Here is a 17,986-nt window from a genome sequence, read left to right as displayed (position 1 = left end):
AACCTCTCAGGCGATTTAATCATCGCGCGGTCGCGCAAATCATAAACTCGGTCTGACTGCGCAGGCAATGGAGACGCAGGAGCAGAAACCTGTGTTTGTTGTTGTTGTTGCTTACCCTGATTCTGCTTTTTAGGCCAGTTTTGTTTCTTGGACTTTTGTTGACCACTAGTGTCCGATGTCTGACCCTGGGGGCTGTTTCTTCTCCTTATCAGGAAAAGCTTTAACCCCCATTGCATTGCGTCCAACCATTTTGTACGCAGCTACAATTATCCTTGCTAACCGTCGGGGTCGTTCGGCCTCGGGAACCAACGCTAATGCGTTAGCAACTTGAAAGTTCACTGCATCCCCCTTGACATTCGCAAGGATCAGATCGCAAACTACATCAAAGGAGCCACACAGGCGCATACCCAACTCAACAGCCGACTCCGGTCCGTGTTCGTCTTGAACACGTTTAAGGACCCCACCTAGATTGGTCACAGACGGGGAGCCATAGCACCTCGCATAGACCGCTGCAAAAGTTTTGCCCCAGGTCTCAGTCAACAAGTTCAGGAGCCAAATCTTTCAGCAAACTTAGTGTAAGAATCCGGTGCTTATCACCCGGACTCGTGTTGGGAAACACAGCTTCCAGCTGGCCGAATTTCTCAGCAAGCCAGAACGGAAAATCATCCTTGTCCTGGGGCTTTTTACCCATCACGGAATTAACCATGACCGGATTGATTTTCAGACCAGCATGTTCTGCACGAAGCTGTGCGCCCCTAGGGGCCGCGTCCTGAACATTACGGCTAGTGTAATGAACAAGCGCTCTAATCACTTCCACCGCGACTTCATGAAGCCGCCGCAGATCTCCCACGTTACAAGTGGCACGTCGGGGGTGAGGAGTAAATCCAGCCAAAGCGGGCCAAGGAGTGCCCGGAATGGACAATGGACCTAACCTCGGAGCGGTTAAAGCGTGCGGTAGGGCGCCACCAAACCAAACTCCATGCTGCCAAGCGTCAATAGGAACTTCCAGTGCTCTGTACGGAGCGTACGCAGCCGGTACATCTGAAGCAGTGTATGAGTGGAACACACCAGAATTAGCGTCCACCGGCGGAAATATCACCCACGAATAAAACAGTTTGTACGGGTAAGCATGTTCCGCACTCACCACCAGAACCACAGCCAAGCCCTCTAGAGGAACATCATACATCCGCAAATGGTCACGCACCGCAATGCGACTATGCTGCGGGATGTCCACGGCTTGAGCCATGTCAGCACAGGAACGAGAAAAAACAAATAATACTTTGTAGCACAACTGGGTAGTAATTCAAAGAAACCGTTTTAGATAGATTCAAGCTTGAAAAAGACCTATTTCAAAAATAGGTAGGTTTTTCCGACACTGCCGTTTTCCGGAAACGGGAATGTAGGCGTTAAGGTTTGAATGATATACTACTCGAGTGTCATGATATAAGGCCAATCAACGTATGGGCGCCATGTCGCAGGGTTTCCGTTCTCTCACAGAACTGTGCACAGAGATCTAGAACCTGGGTGAGTTAGGGTGACCCACAACTCACATTTGTTTCAGAAATCCCCTTACCAAGCTAGCTACAGTGTTGCATCGGTAGTAAATACTTCCCAATGACTTAGACAATCCTGAACATGAACTTAGAGTACCTCAGGTATCGTGGAACACATGAACACTCTTTCGTTATATTATCATTCCAAACCGAAACTGGGAGGCAAAGAAAACACGTGCAAGTTTGAAATGTTTATTTTTCAATGCAGCATTCTCAAACGCAGTATCTTGTATAATATCAACATACATATTATAAAAATCAGAGTCAGCAGCATAGTCACTAATCCATAGTAAGCAAAAGGTGATAACATGTTATGATGCAGAAATCTATAGAATTCTGTATCACCTATATTTCGCGCACCCTAATTAGCATATTATATTATATCTAAGAAGGTCTCATCTGGGTTCTTAGCAGGGCGGACCCATACCTCTAATTCTCAGTAGGAGGAGATCACATCAACAGCTACCAGCTCTCAGCATGCTCAGCATCAAGTGTGTTGATTCATTCCCTGTAACTGTATCTTAAACCCACGTAGAGCCAAATGTTGGCACAAACATTATTTGTGTTATGACTAACGTGGTGCGAGGATCAGGCCTGCAGCAACCTTGTGTTAGGTTATTCTGAGAGTGTGCAGTTCTCAGTGTGCAGACAGTTGTACCAAGTGTACCAAGCACGACTGATACCAGTGCAATAACATATTATTCTCAAATAAATCACATCTTTCGTCTAGGTTAAAAGCTGCAATAACAATTAGGTGTCGTGTGCAAACCGAAGCAGAAAGAAAATATGGCGTTTAAACATTTAATAAGTACATGCTAACTTAACACAATATATAGAAACGTAGTAACCATATGACAGACCTACCGGTTTTGATGAGCGCGGTGCACCCGCAGCCCCTGATATGAGGCGCTCGCATCGTATGAGCGCAATAGAAGGGAAGGTGTGATTTGTGAAGTAAGTCACACGCGGGCATTATTGGAGCAGAGCATTTTTTGGGGACTATTAGAGATAAGCAATTGGCATTATTTTTAATACCAATTTCAGAGACTTGAGACTGATATTATATAGGAACTTCCTAAATGCAAGTGCAGATGAACCAGGGAGGTTCAAGGGGGTATATTGGTTCAAGAACCTGTGGGGCTCCTGCCGTTTGGCGCAGTACTGTTCAAGGGCTAGTGAGAGCCCATGCCCTAGTTTGCTTGTTGTCCCAGCTGCCCAGCAATTAGTGGGCAGCTGCACCGTTTAGGCCCTGACAATTGGACACAGGGCGTCGTAGCCCCAACAAGGCCACTTGGCCTAGGGACTGCCACAGGTGGTGGCTTATGTAAGTTTTGCGCAATTGTATGGTTATTGCATCTCTGAATGTGTTTTTGTGCATCATATGTTATTCCTGCACCTATGAATGTTTTTAGGCATCATGTGATTTTTGCGCTATTGTATTGTTCTGGCACCTCTGAATGTTTTTATGCATCATGTGTCTTCTTGCGCTGCACCTCTGAATGGAGTTTATTGCATCATGTGCTTTGTTCTGAACACCGCTGAATGTGTAGGTTTATGCATCATGTGTTTCCCTTGTCTTACACCTCTGAATGCTTTTAGGCATCATGTGTTTTCCTTTATTACTCCTCTGAATGTGTTTCATGCATCATGGGTAATGTGTTCTTGTTTATACCCCTAGGTGCTTTGTGATACTTAGGTGGTTGTTCTTTTAGTACTGGTGGTCCTAGTGAGGTCCTGGTTCCTGTTACCAGTGGTTACTGGTTGTGTGCCATAGTTGCTAATTTATGCTACCATGATTTTTATTCTTTATTATTTTTTTTTATTTTAAAAGTGCTATTTCTGATTCTGACAGTGGCCCATGTGGGCCTGTCCTGTACATAATCCCTTGTGAATATTGCCCGTGCCAGTTGGCACCATGTATTTTGTGTGATTCTATCTGATGTGTTTTTACAATACAAAAGTTATTTTATAATAACCTTGTGTGGAGTTCCTTTTGTGGTGTGCATAGTATGTTGTTGCTGTTGTGTGCTGGCGCAAATGCTTTACACATTGCCTCCGAGTTTAGCCTTACTGCTCGTGCCAAGCTACCAGGGGGTGAGCAGGGGTTATCTTGGCGTGTGATTCCCTTGCCCTTACTAGAATGGTGGTTTCTGCCTAGCTTTGGCGTCAGCCTTAGCCAACCAGAAATAGCCAGTTCTAACAATCCCCTACTAGAGAAGGTATGGTTTTTTTCTTGTAACTCCAGTTCTCTCGTAGGGGTCTTTCCATTATAGTCATGAGCAGCCCTCCCTTCTCCCCAATGAAGTAGACAGACAATTTAATGCTCTATTACTCATCTGGTACAGCCTTTAAAAAGAACTGAGGTAACTGCCTCTGGCTGAGCATGATGGGATTTTGGAGGTCTCTCTGCTCTAAAAAGCACAGACTCCTTTTTCTTCAGTTATAATGGCAGCCTTTGGGCTACATTGCCTTCAACTTCTTCATCTCAGTTTATCTCATAGCAAAAGGGTTTGTGGGGTTTCTTTTTCTGTGCCCTTACAAAATTATTCATGTACTAGGCGCATATTTCATTACATCCTGTTCTTTTGCCACTCTAAGATGAAGAATTCTGGCCACTGTAGCCTTGTTTTTGGCCTGCTTATGACTTTAAGTGACTTTTCAAGACCTTCCTGAAGAAAGGCAAACATTACCACTTAAGAAGTTGTATTAGATAAAGTGCTCCTTCGTCCCCTCTGATGTGCGGGACTATTCAATGCTTATGACAATCATGCGAGAACTTAAGTTACAGGTAAGAAACTAAACCATCCAGTATCGTGCCTCATGATATTCTAAAGACGTATACTCTGCAGTTAGTTTTCTTCAGAAAGAGCGTTACCAAAGGTAAGTAACTTTTTCTCAGTATAGGTGTCTTTTTTATATTCTTAATGTTTACTCATCTATCCCAGTACATTTACACATTTTAGAGGCTGCTCTTTATTATAAGAAAGTTGTATTTTTAAAATGTTTTTATAAAGCAGTTCTTAATTAGAAAAGCTGTTGAAATTGCTCCCAGTGAAGTGGTCTTGTTACCTTTTAGGGCTAGGATATTTTATAATTTGTTCTCATTTCTTGAATGAGTTAGATACTGACGCAAAGGGATGGAAAGCAGAAAAGCTTCTGTACATCTTTGATGTAAGAGATGCTCTTGAAACATCAGGATGCTGCCAGGCGACACCCAGAAATCAGTGGTCCATGCCCTCATCACCTCTCGGTTGGACTATGGAAATGTCCTCTACCTGGCATCTAACAAGGCAGACTACAGCTGGTACAGAACTCTGCAGCAGGATTACTGTGTAGGATTCCCAAAGCCACCTCCATCTCTGACTTCCTCCATGACCTACATTGGCTCAGGGTTGAGAGCCATATCAAGTTCAAAACCCTGAGCTATATGTTCAAAATCAATACGGGTACGGCAACACATTACTTACAATCCCTTGTCTGCCCCTATGCACCCACACGCCATTTACGGTCTGCAACTCATGAAAATTTCACTGTACCTAGGTTCAAACTCGCCAGGATAGGTAGATCTTTTCCCTACCTCGCCCCATCACTCTAGAACTCTTTCCGCCCCGAACCCCCCCCCCCCCCGCAAAGAAACCATCTCACATGGTTGTTCCGCAGAACCCTCAAGACCTGGCTATTCAACCAGGAACTCTGTTTCTGTGTATGTATATATATATATATGCTATAACCTGCACTTAGTCCGTCCAGCGCCGGGAAACCCATTTTGGGTAGCTGCTGCGCCTTACAAGTTCAATAAATAAATAAATAGGGTTGCTCAAATAGTTTATCTAATAGCAGGGTTTATTTTGCTTAAGATGCAAGATTTTTGGAGATGTTACACTGACAATATATCTAGTTGGTTGATATACCGCTTAGATTTGAGAGACCTGGTAGCAAATACCGATTTTGTGGGTGCTGCTTGTGACTGAAGATGCTGTACTCTTGCCATCAGACAGCATATATTTTTTTGGCTCATTATTTTAGAAATCAAAATTGATAACTCTTTTCCCCAAATATTTGCAGCCTGATGGAATGTTCGCTCTGCTGGATCAGGTAGCACTACCTCTTTTGAAAGAAAGGCAAGCATTCTTCTTAAAACTAAAGAGAAGAATCACTGATATGCATGCTTTTTGCAGCCTTTGGATCGCTACCAGAACATCATGGTCCATTGTAGCATTCACTAACTTAATGTTTTAATTTGCTTAAAATCGGAATATATGGTGGCCATTGGATACAAAAGGACATTTTTAATGCCTGAGGACATTTCTACAGGGTGATTAAAGTGATGCTGAGTAGGTGAGTCGTCTACTGAGTCTGTAGCTGTAAACCAGAACTGAAAGTAAAGTTACATGATTGCGGAACCCTTTTTTGTAGATGTGCAGTTTACTCTAAAATATCTGACAATTTATTAATATAACTTGCTTTTATTGCATATGTTGAATTTGCATGTCATTCGCAAGCGCTGTTTATTTGGAGTTGCTTTGCTGTGTGTGCAGCAGTTCAAGCCTACTGGAATAAGTTCAATAATGTTTTAACTTTTTTTTTCTCCAATCTGCAGTACTACAACGATTATGGAGATATCATAAAAGAAACACTGAGCAAAGCAAGGCAAATGGATAAGATCCAGTGTGCTAAAACGCTGATATTAAGTTTACAACAGGTATGAGAAAACTTGAAGACAAAGTTTTTATTTTCTTCTGAATCATCATCAGGTGCTTGTTAGCATTGGCAGCAGTACTCAGACCATGGAGCGTGGGTAGTCCTGCTTATTGTTAGCTTTACACAATCTTAATGATTGTCAACTGGTGTTGTGAATTTACTAGTGGCACAATAACTTCCAATGTGTGTGACACCTCCTGTTACCTCTCATATCAGAATTGCTTTTAGCTGATTTTTCCATTGCACCGATACATACTGGATGTCTTTTATAACATTTTTAAAAAATCAACCCCTAGACAAATTTCAGTATGCCAAACTTCCGAAATTTATTGAGGGGAAAATCCCAGTAAATATCAGGAAATGCGGAATTTGGTGCAGTAAAAACCAAAATTCACATTATCTACCTACAAAAAATTGTAATAGACAGTGCATAATTTGAGCCAGTGATTTCCGTAACTTTGCAACAACACTTAATTGTTAACAACTGCACTAATGACAGTCTGCCACATGATGGCACTGCCCATCTAATTTAGAGATCAGCAGAACGGTTGTTTATGAATGCAATATTCATTAACAATTACTAATACCAGCCTCCTCAGCCATTCCTTTAGCTATGTAGACCTGAAATAGTGTGAACTGTAGCACTTTCAGCGGTAGAAATGGTTAGTAGTAGTTTTGGCAGCGATGGGTGATGCAAGCTACAGTGGCCTCCTGATCAGGGCCCTTGCACTTATTTACAAATCAAGCACTGATAATAGAAGATAATTACTGGACATGATAAATTCCATACACATCTGGTTAGGATTTTGTGTGGGATAGTTAGATAGAGAAAAATCTGGGTCACTCTTAAGTGCCTAGATAGAGGTCCCTGCTAGTCGGTTTATTTTGTGTAGAGTAGAGGTAGCTGGAGGAGGGCAAAAAAAAGTGAATACTCTGATAGAAATTTCAAAATGATGTGCTCTTGCGGTGAGACTGCCTAAACCAAATCATAGGTGCGTGACGTGGCAGCATTATTGGTTAAATATGATATCAATAAACCTTATTTAATATTGTTAGCACAGAGTGGAAGATTGATGTATAAAAGTTGTACAAAACTACAAAAGTTTGAATGAATGTTAGAAATGTGGTATGGATTCTGAGAGCTGCGCTAGATTGTTTTTCACAAATGTTCACATCATTCCAAATGTTTTAATTATATAGGTACCAATCCCAAAAACAGTGACATCAGTTCCTTTCTTTCTGCGCCACCAGAAGTGAATCAGGACATACCTCTCATTGTTTTGAGACAGTAACCTCGATCCAAAATTTGTTTACAGTGTACAAGAGACATGTCACCTCCCAGAACAACTGGTTTTAAGCTTTGTGAGGGCTGTCCTAAACAAATGTCTTTGACAGATCATCAGAGTTGCCTGGGTGCAAGCCTCAACCCTAAGGTCTGCAGTGACTTAACGTCTATGAACCTGAAGTCATTCAAGACCAAGAGGCTAAACTTTACATTGTTACAACAAAACCAGGAGAGAGAGGGTCATAGGGAGAATTTAAAGACCAGCCCAGGTTCACATCCCCAAATACTAATTTATAAACAACACAACAAACCGGGGGCCTAGAAGCCAGAACTCTGGCACACAAGCTGCACTTTCACAAGAGTAAAGTGGTACCTAAGTTACAGAACAGCCAAGAAAAGAGAACTTACAACTGGAAAAGAGCGTTATAGTGGTATGTGGTAAGATCCAGCCCAGTTTGTCTGGATAGCCATTAAGTTATCGTTGTGATCAATATTATCATTTGGTCAACCAGTTATTGAGATAGTATGTCTCTTGATCATAGAGATCACCATTCCATGAGTAGCGAGCTGAATCCACAATCACTTTGGAAAACACAAAGAGCAACTGAGTAGTTGATCGCCAAGGATAATGAAGTGCAGTGCAAAACATAAGAATGAGTGGTGAATTAAAATAGGGTGATGTGGCCAAAAGAAAAGAACATTTTAATGAGATATAGACACACCCCCTAGTCTAAAAACAGAACAGTGCAGAAAGGCAGTTTAAACAAATAGCTGCCAAAAAAGGGGCCAAAATGTTTCAGCCAAACGGGCTCAAAGTCCCATGGCTTTCTTCAGCGCCTCTGCTCTCTAATATTGCTACTGCATATACAAGTGATAATCATACCCAGTGGAAATAAAGTGCTGTTCAAAAATAAAGAATCTTTGTATAAGGTTGGAATAAATACAACCTGTAGTACAGATCCTCCGCATCAAGGAATGCAGATGGCATCTACAATAAATGAAATCAAATAACAAACATTTGTTTACTCGTTGGGTTCACAAAATGAAATATATATAAATATTGGAAAATTTGAAATGCTCACCCAGCTTGACCGGGGACTGGACCTTACGTCACCTGGACCATGCTCAGGATTATACGAGGCCCCGTTCTGTGAAAGATAAGGAGGAAGAGGAAACTATAGGGTAGAGAAGAGGAGTGCTGCACATCAACCTCTCTCTTCATTCTCTCAATACACTATGTCCCTCCACACTGACTCTTCATCCACAGAGGGCAGTAAAATCAAAGGTAATTGATGGTGAATTCTCAAACACCCAAAAAGACAAAACACAAACACTTAATGCTCCTATATCAAACTTTACATTGGCAAATATCAGAAGACTCGATGACAATACCGTTCAAAGTCATAAGTTTGTTCTCCGTCCCGTTGGAGGTCCTGAAAGTCGCAGGAGCTTTTCTATAGGCCTTTCTTCGTCTTGATCAAAGTCTTTGGTTAAGTCAAAGAGAAAACAAGGAAATCTAAGCCGGACTCTCCACTCGCATTCCCCTGAGAAGGTGTGGGCGAGGCACCATACATCTTGATATCGCTCCCAAAGCCTTTCCACCGAGCCTGCATTTTGTTCCAGTTTCTGTGACCACTAGCTTTAATCTTGACTCCTTCTAGGGCACTACGTTCTACATCAGTTCCTAGTGCTTTGACGCTGATGCCAACTCCATCGGCGCTGGAAGATGAGGCACCACTTGTCCTTTCTGACTCAAAGTTGGTGCCGGTTTGATCTCAACCGAGCCTGCGCTCACCCACCCTAGAGGCCCTGCTTCCCCCGTTCGGGCTACCTCCACCTAGACAAATGCATTCCCTGTTCATCACAGATTCAGACAATGATCATGATGCAGTAATCATTTTGGCCAACCTCATGAGGGGAATTGGTTTGACGATCTTTAGGACGCCATTGATCTTGACACCTCACCTCAGTTGGGGCTCCTCTCAACCCCTGGTCCTGCCACTGAGGAGAATACTTTTCACGCCATGGTAATGCATAGGCCAATTCAAGTCCTTGACCTCTACCTCCCCGTCTTGGAGGTCAAAACAGATGTTCTCTACAGAGGTCCTTCAGCAGCGGCAAGCAATAACTGAGCGCCTCTTGCCAATTAACGAGGCCCTAACGAAATCTTTTGGGGGGGGGGGGGGGGACGTGAGCCCTACCTTGCTCTGACCCCCGGTCAACTGCTGTATTGTCCAACACCTCCGATCTGCCACAAGCGACCCTGCGTTACTAATTCAGCATCCCTCTCCTGAAAGCTTGGTGGTGTAGGCATCTGCAAGTAACACTAACCTGATACTTTCCCTACTACTCTTCTAGGCCAGTAGTCAAAATGGGTGGAGACAATGTGGAAACAAGTTGTCTTGTCCACCAGCTTTGTGTTTTGATCAGTGAATACAAGCTGCCTGTTGGGGCACTATTCCCAAGCTCTTTGGGATTTGGGGGCTCAAGTCCTTCGTGGGGACCCTGAAGAACTTTGACCTGTCTTTGCTAGGCCATCCAGGTTAGTCATTATGTGGAGAAGTTGTGGCTTGGACACCACCAAGTCTCTATTTGTCGCCAAGCTTAGCTGCAGTCCCCCACTTTTTTAGGCAATGTTCATTTGTCCCTTATGGACATGCTGTTCGACCAAACTCACCTGTTTGGGGGACAAGACAGGCTATATTCTAGAATGGAAGAAAAAGTGATAGGTAGTAGTGGTCCCTACGAGGGGAAAAAACACACAATCAATATATACTATGTATTTACACCTTACGAAAATAAGTGTGAACGAATCTATCTCTATAGTTTGACCAGGGTGCTAAAGTAACTTAATATACCTACTACCCAGAGGTGCTATTAGTACATTAGAAACTAACATGCATGAAAATAAATCAAAGAACAAAGCTGTTACAGCACACCCATTATCACGTATAATAATCCAAATACAGTATTTGATAGGTAATGGACAAGGTCCGAATTCCAATGTAATCCTTAACAAAAGTTTACGAGGACAGTCTAATGAGACAACAGGTATAAGAACATGTAAGTAGTCCAAATAAGTCATCTGATGGTTTTCTTTCACTTTTTATTGTTTTTTCAAAGATTCCAGCACACAATTTTGCCGACACGTGTTTCGTCTAATCCTAGACTTTTTCAAGGAGATATGGGAATAGTGTCATGATGGTGTCTGGTGAAAATGCTTCAAAGGCCAACATTCATTTGCGCACGTCAAGGCAAAAAATTGTATATTACACCGGGCAGTCCACGCCTTTGTGTGTGTGTCTAGACTATCGTCAGGAAAGGTGACAAACTTATCAGGGTTTTTGCTTCCTTCGTCGATCATTTGCTTTGGTGATGTTTCTTATTTGAATGGACGATACTTATGGTCCCCCATCCCAGGATGTGATTTTGTTAATTTGAAAAAGACATAATTAAAGGGTTGCAATTCTAGCGGGTTGTGTGCTACAACAGGGAATTCCACACAGACTATTGTTACTCGCGGAAGTCCGCAGTGTGATTCGGACTGTCCGGTGTAATATACCATTTTTTGCTTTGGGGTGCGCAAACTGATGTTGGCCTTTGAAGCACTTACACCAGACCACATCATGACACTATTCCCATATCGCCTTGAAAAAGTCTAGGATTAAACAAAACACTTGTCGGCAAAATCGTATGTCTTGAATGGTTCGAGGGGAGCAGGGCTATGATATTTTCCCTAGGATTATCTGTCCCACCTCCCCAACCACATCAGCCTTACCACTCCTTTTGTGGCAGAGACGCCTCATACCGCCAGCCAATCCAACTTCTGCAAGGCTCCCAGCAGTGTCGAGGCCATGGTACCCAACACCCCTGTGGTTAAGGTCAATGGGCCACCTGATCCACCACCCCCTTGCAGCCCACATTCCAAACCCCATCTTTATTTATTCATTTGAGAAGTTTTATATGGCGCTGGCTAGACCCGGAGGTATCAGAGCACTTTACATAAGGATCAGAGCGTTACAGGTTTCAAAATTACATCAATTGCAGTTTTCAAAGACCTAAAAGAAAAACAAAAAACATGAGATGCGGGGGAGGGAAAGATACTTAACGGGCGGCGAGTAAAACAGTGTCAGATGTCCGGCTGGGTAGGTGACGGCCTAGGGGGTGAGCTTGAGCCTGACTCCTCTATAGCTGCGTAGGACAGCCCTACCGGGCATTGGCCAAGGTTGTTTGGGCTCTGCCGTAGGTGCAAACAGTTTTGGTGTCTGCTCAGGGGACGTCGTCAAAGTTCCTTCGAAAGGTGCCGGTCCAGGTGTCCCGCGCGAATCGGTTGGATTTCAGCTGTGGATATTTCCCTCATCCACTCTATTAGAATGGATTTAGAGGAAGGCTGCCATCTTAGGGTCAGGCATGTTTCATAGTTCAAACTTCTGGTTCCTTTATTCGTTCTGGCTCCAGGGCCTGCACCTCTTTACTCCCTGTGGGCTTTCTGTAGGTTCATGATAAACATCTACCTCTTGATATGCCGGTTTCACCCTCTCTGGTGAGCCTAGTATTTTGGCTGCCATTTTAAAGTCTGGCGCAGATCTCTGACGTGTAGTGTCTTAATCGGTATTTTCCCTGGATTCCTGCAGCAGGGGCGATGGGGACACGGTGCAGCCCCAGAAGCTCTCAGGACCTCAGTGCCTCCGCAGTCCCCCAGTACAGCAGCCCCGAACCAGGCGGCGTTTCCCCACAGTCACGCAGCTGTGAGCAGTCATGCTACGTGATTCACCCCTCTCTCTTCTCCCCCCACCTCTCCCCTCCAGCTCAGGAGCCCCCAGCATAAGTCCCAACTAGGTGCCCAATAGGCCAAGCCGCTCTCACCTCTCTAGTGAGAAGATCGCAGATGACGGTGAGTAATTACGGGAATGCTCATCCGCGATTCTCCGGTCAGCCGCCACTCCATCTCGGTCACCTCTTCTACAAAGTAGCCCGCCGGCTCTTCCCTGGCACTCCCTATTTTCTACCAATACACCGCGTTCTTCCTTGCGGCTACGAATCTTGCATAAGTGGAGCACAGCCACCTGGCAGGAGGCAGGATCTGACAATTCTTGCCTGGTTTGCAAGCCAAACCATCGGACTGGTGGGTCCTGCTAATTGTTTGAAAGGGGTATGACCTACTCTTCCTTTCCACACCGACAAATCTTCCACCGCCCCCCGCGACTGATGGAGGATCATTATTTTGCGCCAGGAAGTTCAAGGCCTTTTGGCCAAAGGGGCTATTGAGAAGGTGTCCGTGCCAGGAGTAGGACGTAGTTGTTGTTTCCGCCACTTTTTGGTGCCCAAAAATAATGAAGGCCTGTGTCCTTTTTTAGACCTTCAATCCTCCGGAGGGAGAAATTCAAAATGCTTGCACTGGCCAAGATCTTGCCTGCCCTCAACCTTGGAGACTGGATTGTGGCATAGAACCTGCAGGACCCCTAGTTCCAAATACCGATCCTGCAGGCCCATTGGTGCTAACTTCAATTCATGGTGGGACTGGGGCATTTTCAGTTCGCTGTGCTCTCCTTTGGACTCATCAGTGCCCCTCAGGTGTTCACAAAAGTGATGGTGGTGGCAGCACACCTTCGGATGTCAGGGGTGAAAGGCTTCTCCTACCTCGATGACTGGCTGTTGAAGGCGTGTTCGCCCACGGCAGTCGTCCACCACCTCCAGACAAGAGCGAACCTCCTGTCAGCATTGGGGTTCAATATCAATGTGCCAAAGGCACTTCTCAGGTGCTCCCTTTCATTGTTGTCATTCTGGACACGGTGCAGCTTTTTGCCATTCCCCCATGTAGAAGAGTCTAGGATATTTGGGCTATGATCACAATCTTTCAGCCTCAGTCCTGCATTTCAGTGAGGATGACTCCGAGGCTTCTGGGTCTGATGGTTTTAGAAAGTGGCTCTGTATATACCGGACCAAAGTAATGTACAGTGTGTACTGAGTCCACAGTCCCCAGAGGTTAGGCAGACGCTAAAGTTAGATATAACCTTACTCTCTAAAGTGGTAGCTTGGTCGAGAAGTAAGGCAGTATCAGAGGACAGTGTAAAGCATTTGTTGTACACACTCTGATTTTCAGTTTGCTGTGCTCTCCTTTGCAACAGACTTTTTGATTACAATAGTTACAGTTGTTGCAATAGGCAACACAATTTCAAACACAATGCAGCCTTGAGCTCAATGGGAATTTCCAGTTAAATGCAATTAGTTACTTTATAGATTACTTTTCTAACCACAGGACTGAATCCTAGATTCAATCCTGGGTCATCTCCTGTAAACAATTGAGTAAAAGCATTTTGGTTACAGTAGTGATTTTTAAGGAATATTATTGTATTTTAAAAGTTGACACTTAAAAACTTTTCCACATAGAATCACCAATGTTATCCTATGGGAGGAAATTCACTTAGCAGGTAAGTAGTGTTATTGTTACTTTTTCTTACTCAGTGTTGGATCCTGGATCCAGCACTGGTGCATCTCCTGTAAACAATTGGAAGAATGCTTTTAAGTCATACAGTTTATTTTTAAGGAATATTTGTAGTTTTTTTAAAATCGACACTTAGAAACTTTTCTGGTCAAAACCAGACAATGGATTCCTATGGAGGAAAATTGAGTTAACAGTTACACACGATTAAAATTACTTTTCAGGTTCAGTGCTGGGCTGAAAGATACAGCACTGGGTTCTCTCCTGATAACAGGTGAGTAAATCAGAATTTGTTCGGCTGATTTTAGATGAGTATTTTAAAGTTTCAAAACTCCACACTTAAAAGAAATTCTCAGTGAAACCAGTCAATGTTACTCTATGGAAGAAAAGTGAGTTATCGGCTTTTGGGTAGGTCCTCGACTGGCAGAGTTAAGGTTCCAGGGGTAGACTCAGGGGTCTCCCAGGGTCAGATGGGAACAGTTGTTACACCCTCCGCGACACAGGGGCAGCCGAGTGCAGAGAGAGTAGGCCCAATGTTATCCTATGGGCGGGAGAGGGCCTTTGGTTGGTGGCTGCTGGCAAGCAGGCAACACAGCTGTGGGAGCTGGGCTCCTAGTCACCCTTCAGGGCAAATGGGGAAGTAGGTTAGGACAACGGTTGCACTCCCGTGGGCACTCGGGCGGCTGAGTGCAGGGTGCTTTTGAGCCGTCGGGTACTCAATGTTCTTCAGTGAAGATGAACAAGGCTGCAGGCTCGGGGACGGAGAATCTTCAGGAGCGACCAACACTTTGAAGTTCAAGTTCAGTAATTTGTATAGTGCACTACTCACCCAGAGGGTCTCAAGTTGCTTGGGGGAGGGTGGGTACATTACTTAAAGGAGAGGTGTTTCTGTGTAAGGCAGAGGTGAGTGGGGAGAGAATTCCAGGTTTTGGCCGCTAAGTAGGAGAAAGATCTTCCTCCCATTGTGGATCTATTGATGCGCGGAATTGCGGCGAGGGCTTGATTGAATGAACGTAGTTGGCGGGTGGGTGTGTAGAAGGACAGTCGTTTGTTGAGGCATTCGGGTCCTAGGTTGTAGAGGGCCTTGTGTGCGTGGGTGAGGAGACGGAACGTTACTCTCTTGTTGACGGGAAGCCAGTGGAGATCTTTCAGGTGACCGGAAATGTGGGCTCGACGGGGGATTTCCAGTATGAGTCTGGCTGAGGCGTTTTGGATGCGTTGGAGTTTTTTCTGTAGTTTGGCTGTGGTTCCGGCGTAAAGGGTGTTTCCATAATCTAGTCGGCTAGTGACTAGTGCGTGGGTGACTGTTTTTCTTGTTTCGGTGGGGATCCAGCGGAAGATTTTTTTGAGAATGCGTAGGATGTTGAAGCATGATGATGAAACGGCTTTGACTTGTCTGGTCATCGAGAGGGAGGAGTCTAGGATGAAGCCCAGGTTCCGTGCGTGATCTGTAGGTATGGGTGCTGTGCCCAGAGCCGGTGGCCACCATGAATCGTCCCATGCAGAGGGGGACGATCCTAAGATGAGGACTTCCGTTTTGTCCAAGTTTAGTTTTAAACGGCTGTTCTTCATCCATTCGGCTACTTCTTTCATTCCTTCGTGTAGATTGGTTTTGGCGGTCTTTGGTGAGGGAGAGGATTAGCTGGGTGTCGTCAGCGTAGGAGATGATGTTGAGGTCGTTTTGTCGCGCGAGGGGACTCATGTACACGTTGAAGAGGGTGGGACTGAGTGATGATCCTTGTGGTACGCCGCAGATGACTTCGGTGGCCTCTGATTTGAATGGGGAGAGGCGGACTCTCTGTGTTCTTCCGGCGAGGAACAAGATGATCCAGTCCAACGCTTTTCCTTGTATTCCGACGTTGCTGAGGCGTTGTATGAGGGTGTTATGGCAGACTGTGTCGAAGGCGGCGGAGAGGTCAAGTAGGATGAGGGCAACTGATTCTCCGTTGTCCAGTAGCGTTCGGATGTCATCCGTAGCAGCGATGAGGGCGGTTTCGGTGCTGTTTGGCTCGAAAGCCGGACTGTGAGGGGTCGAGTGAATTGTTGGATTCAAGGAAGGCGGCGAGCTGGCTATTGGCGGCTTTCTCAATGACTTTGGCCGGGAAGGGGAGGAGTGAGATGGGGCGGTTGTTCTTAAGTTCAGAGGGGTCCGCTGTGGGTTTCTTCAGAAGGGCGCTGAGTTCGGCATGTTTCCAGCTTTCTGGGAAGGTAGCGGAGTTGAGGGAGCAGTTGATGACTTCGCGGAGATGGGGTGCGATGATGGAGTCTGCTTTGTTGAAGATGTGGTGGGGACAGGGGTCAGTTGGTGAACCTGAGTGGATGGTGTCTTCAGTAGTGATTGGGTTCCAGGCGCAAAGGTTGTGAGAGTGCTGTTGTGGTTCGGAGGTGGGTGGAGTGGGTTGTTCTTCGGACAGGTTTTCAAAGCGGTTATGAATGTCGGCGATTTTGTTGTGGAAGAAAGAGGATAGAGAGTCGCAGAGGTCTTGGGAGGGAGTGATGTCGTTGGTGCCGGCGGTGGGGTTGGTTAATTCTTTGACCATGTTGAATAGTTCCTTGCTGTTTTGGGCGTTGTTGTAGAGTCGATCCTTGAATGCTGATTTCTTGGTGGATCGGATCAATTGGTGGTGTTTGCGGGTGGCGTCCTTGAAGGTGGTCAGGTTGTTAGTGGTTAGGTTTTTTCTACAGGTTTTCTCGAGGGTACGACATAACTTCTTGGATTTCTTAAGGTCATCGTTGAACCAGGGGGCCTTTTTGCTACCTTGTTTGATCTGGTGGTTTTTCAAGGGTGCTAATTTGTCAGTGTTGTGGGTGATCCATTGTGTGAGTTTGGTGGCAGCTTGGTTTGGGTCCGATGATATGGCGGGGGGGGGGGGGGTTTGGTTAAGCGATGTGAAGAGTTGGTCGGTGGTGATTTTGTTCCAGTTTCTTCGAGGAATAGGTTGTGGTGGGATGTGGGTCGTGGTCTTTTTGTAGCTGAAGTGAACGCAGCTATGGTCCGTCCAATGGAGAGCTGTGGTGTGATCGAAGGAGATGTGTTTGCTGGAGGTGAAGATAGGGTTGAGCGTGTGTCCGGCTAAGTGGGTGTGGGTGTCAACAAGTTGTTTGAGTCTGAGATTGGCCAGGTTGTCCAGAAGGGTGGTGGTGTTGCTGTTGTTATTCTTTTCCAGGTGGAAGTTGAGGTCTCCTAGTAGAATGTAGTTCTCGGAGGTGAGGGCATGTGGGCTGATGAAGTCAGTGATGTCTTCGTTGAATTGTGTGCGGGTTCCTGGTGGTCTGTGGATGAGGGTGCCTCTAAGTGTGGTCCTGGGGTCGGTGTGGATCTGGAAGTGAAGGTGTTCGGCGGTCGCGAGGTTATCGTCGGAGCTGGTCGTGATTCAGATAGTGTTCTTATGGGCGATGGCGATGCCTCCTCCTGTTTGGTTGGTGCGGTCTTTTCGGATGATCTTGTAGGTGTCCGGGATGGCTATGGCGATGTCGGGCGCTGATGAGGCGTTCATCCAGGTTTCTGTAAGGAAGGCGACGTCCGGTGATGTAGTGTCAAGTAGGTCCCAGAGTTCAGTGGCATGTTTGTGGATCGATCGGGTGTTCAGCAGGATACACTTCAGGTGGTTAGAGTCGGAGTTGTGTTTGGAGGGAGAGGATTTGGCATGGGTCCTGATGCAGGCGAACTTGCAGGAGTGGCGGGCGAATGGTCCGTGGGTGTGTCCTGGGGTAGCTACGCAGCATTGTGGGGTGCGTCCGGGGTTAAGGGCAAGGAGAGTAGCGGCGTCATATGTTAAGTGAGTGGAGTGGCTATTGCGAGGACCAGGGGGTCTGGCGCTGGGCGCGGTCCAGGCGCGGACGGGCGTAGACGGGCTTACCTTTGGCGCACCTTCTGGGGTGCGTCCGCTGCGCGTGAATGCTGCACGCAAAAGCATTTGTCATAAGAGGGTAGTGGAAGAGGGAGGGGCGAGGGAGGATCAGCTGGGAGTGTGGAGGAGGGACGGGCCAGGAGTCAACAACAAA

The 17,986-nt window shown here is 45.7% G+C and overlaps 1 protein-coding gene across 2 annotated transcripts in view; it reads left to right on the top strand.

Annotated features, from left to right (window-relative positions):
- The window catches only part of STAG1 (STAG1 cohesin complex component), a 1,379,617-nt gene that overhangs the window by 1,177,631 nt on the left and 184,000 nt on the right, over positions 1-17,986 (top strand). For both annotated transcript variants that reach the window (XM_086943907.1, XM_086943908.1), the window contains exon 26: positions 6,154-6,255. In XM_086943907.1, coding sequence (XP_086800033.1) covers positions 6,154-6,255 — 102 coding nt within the window. The remainder of the gene's footprint in view (positions 1-6,153; positions 6,256-17,986) is intronic.

Source organism: Lissotriton vulgaris, chromosome 11 (genome assembly GCF_964263255.1).
Source record: "Lissotriton vulgaris chromosome 11, aLisVul1.2, whole genome shotgun sequence".
Lineage (NCBI taxonomy): Eukaryota > Metazoa > Chordata > Amphibia > Caudata > Salamandridae > Lissotriton > Lissotriton vulgaris.
Note: the sequence above shows the minus strand (reverse complement) of the source record. Positions and strands in the feature narration are given on the sequence as shown.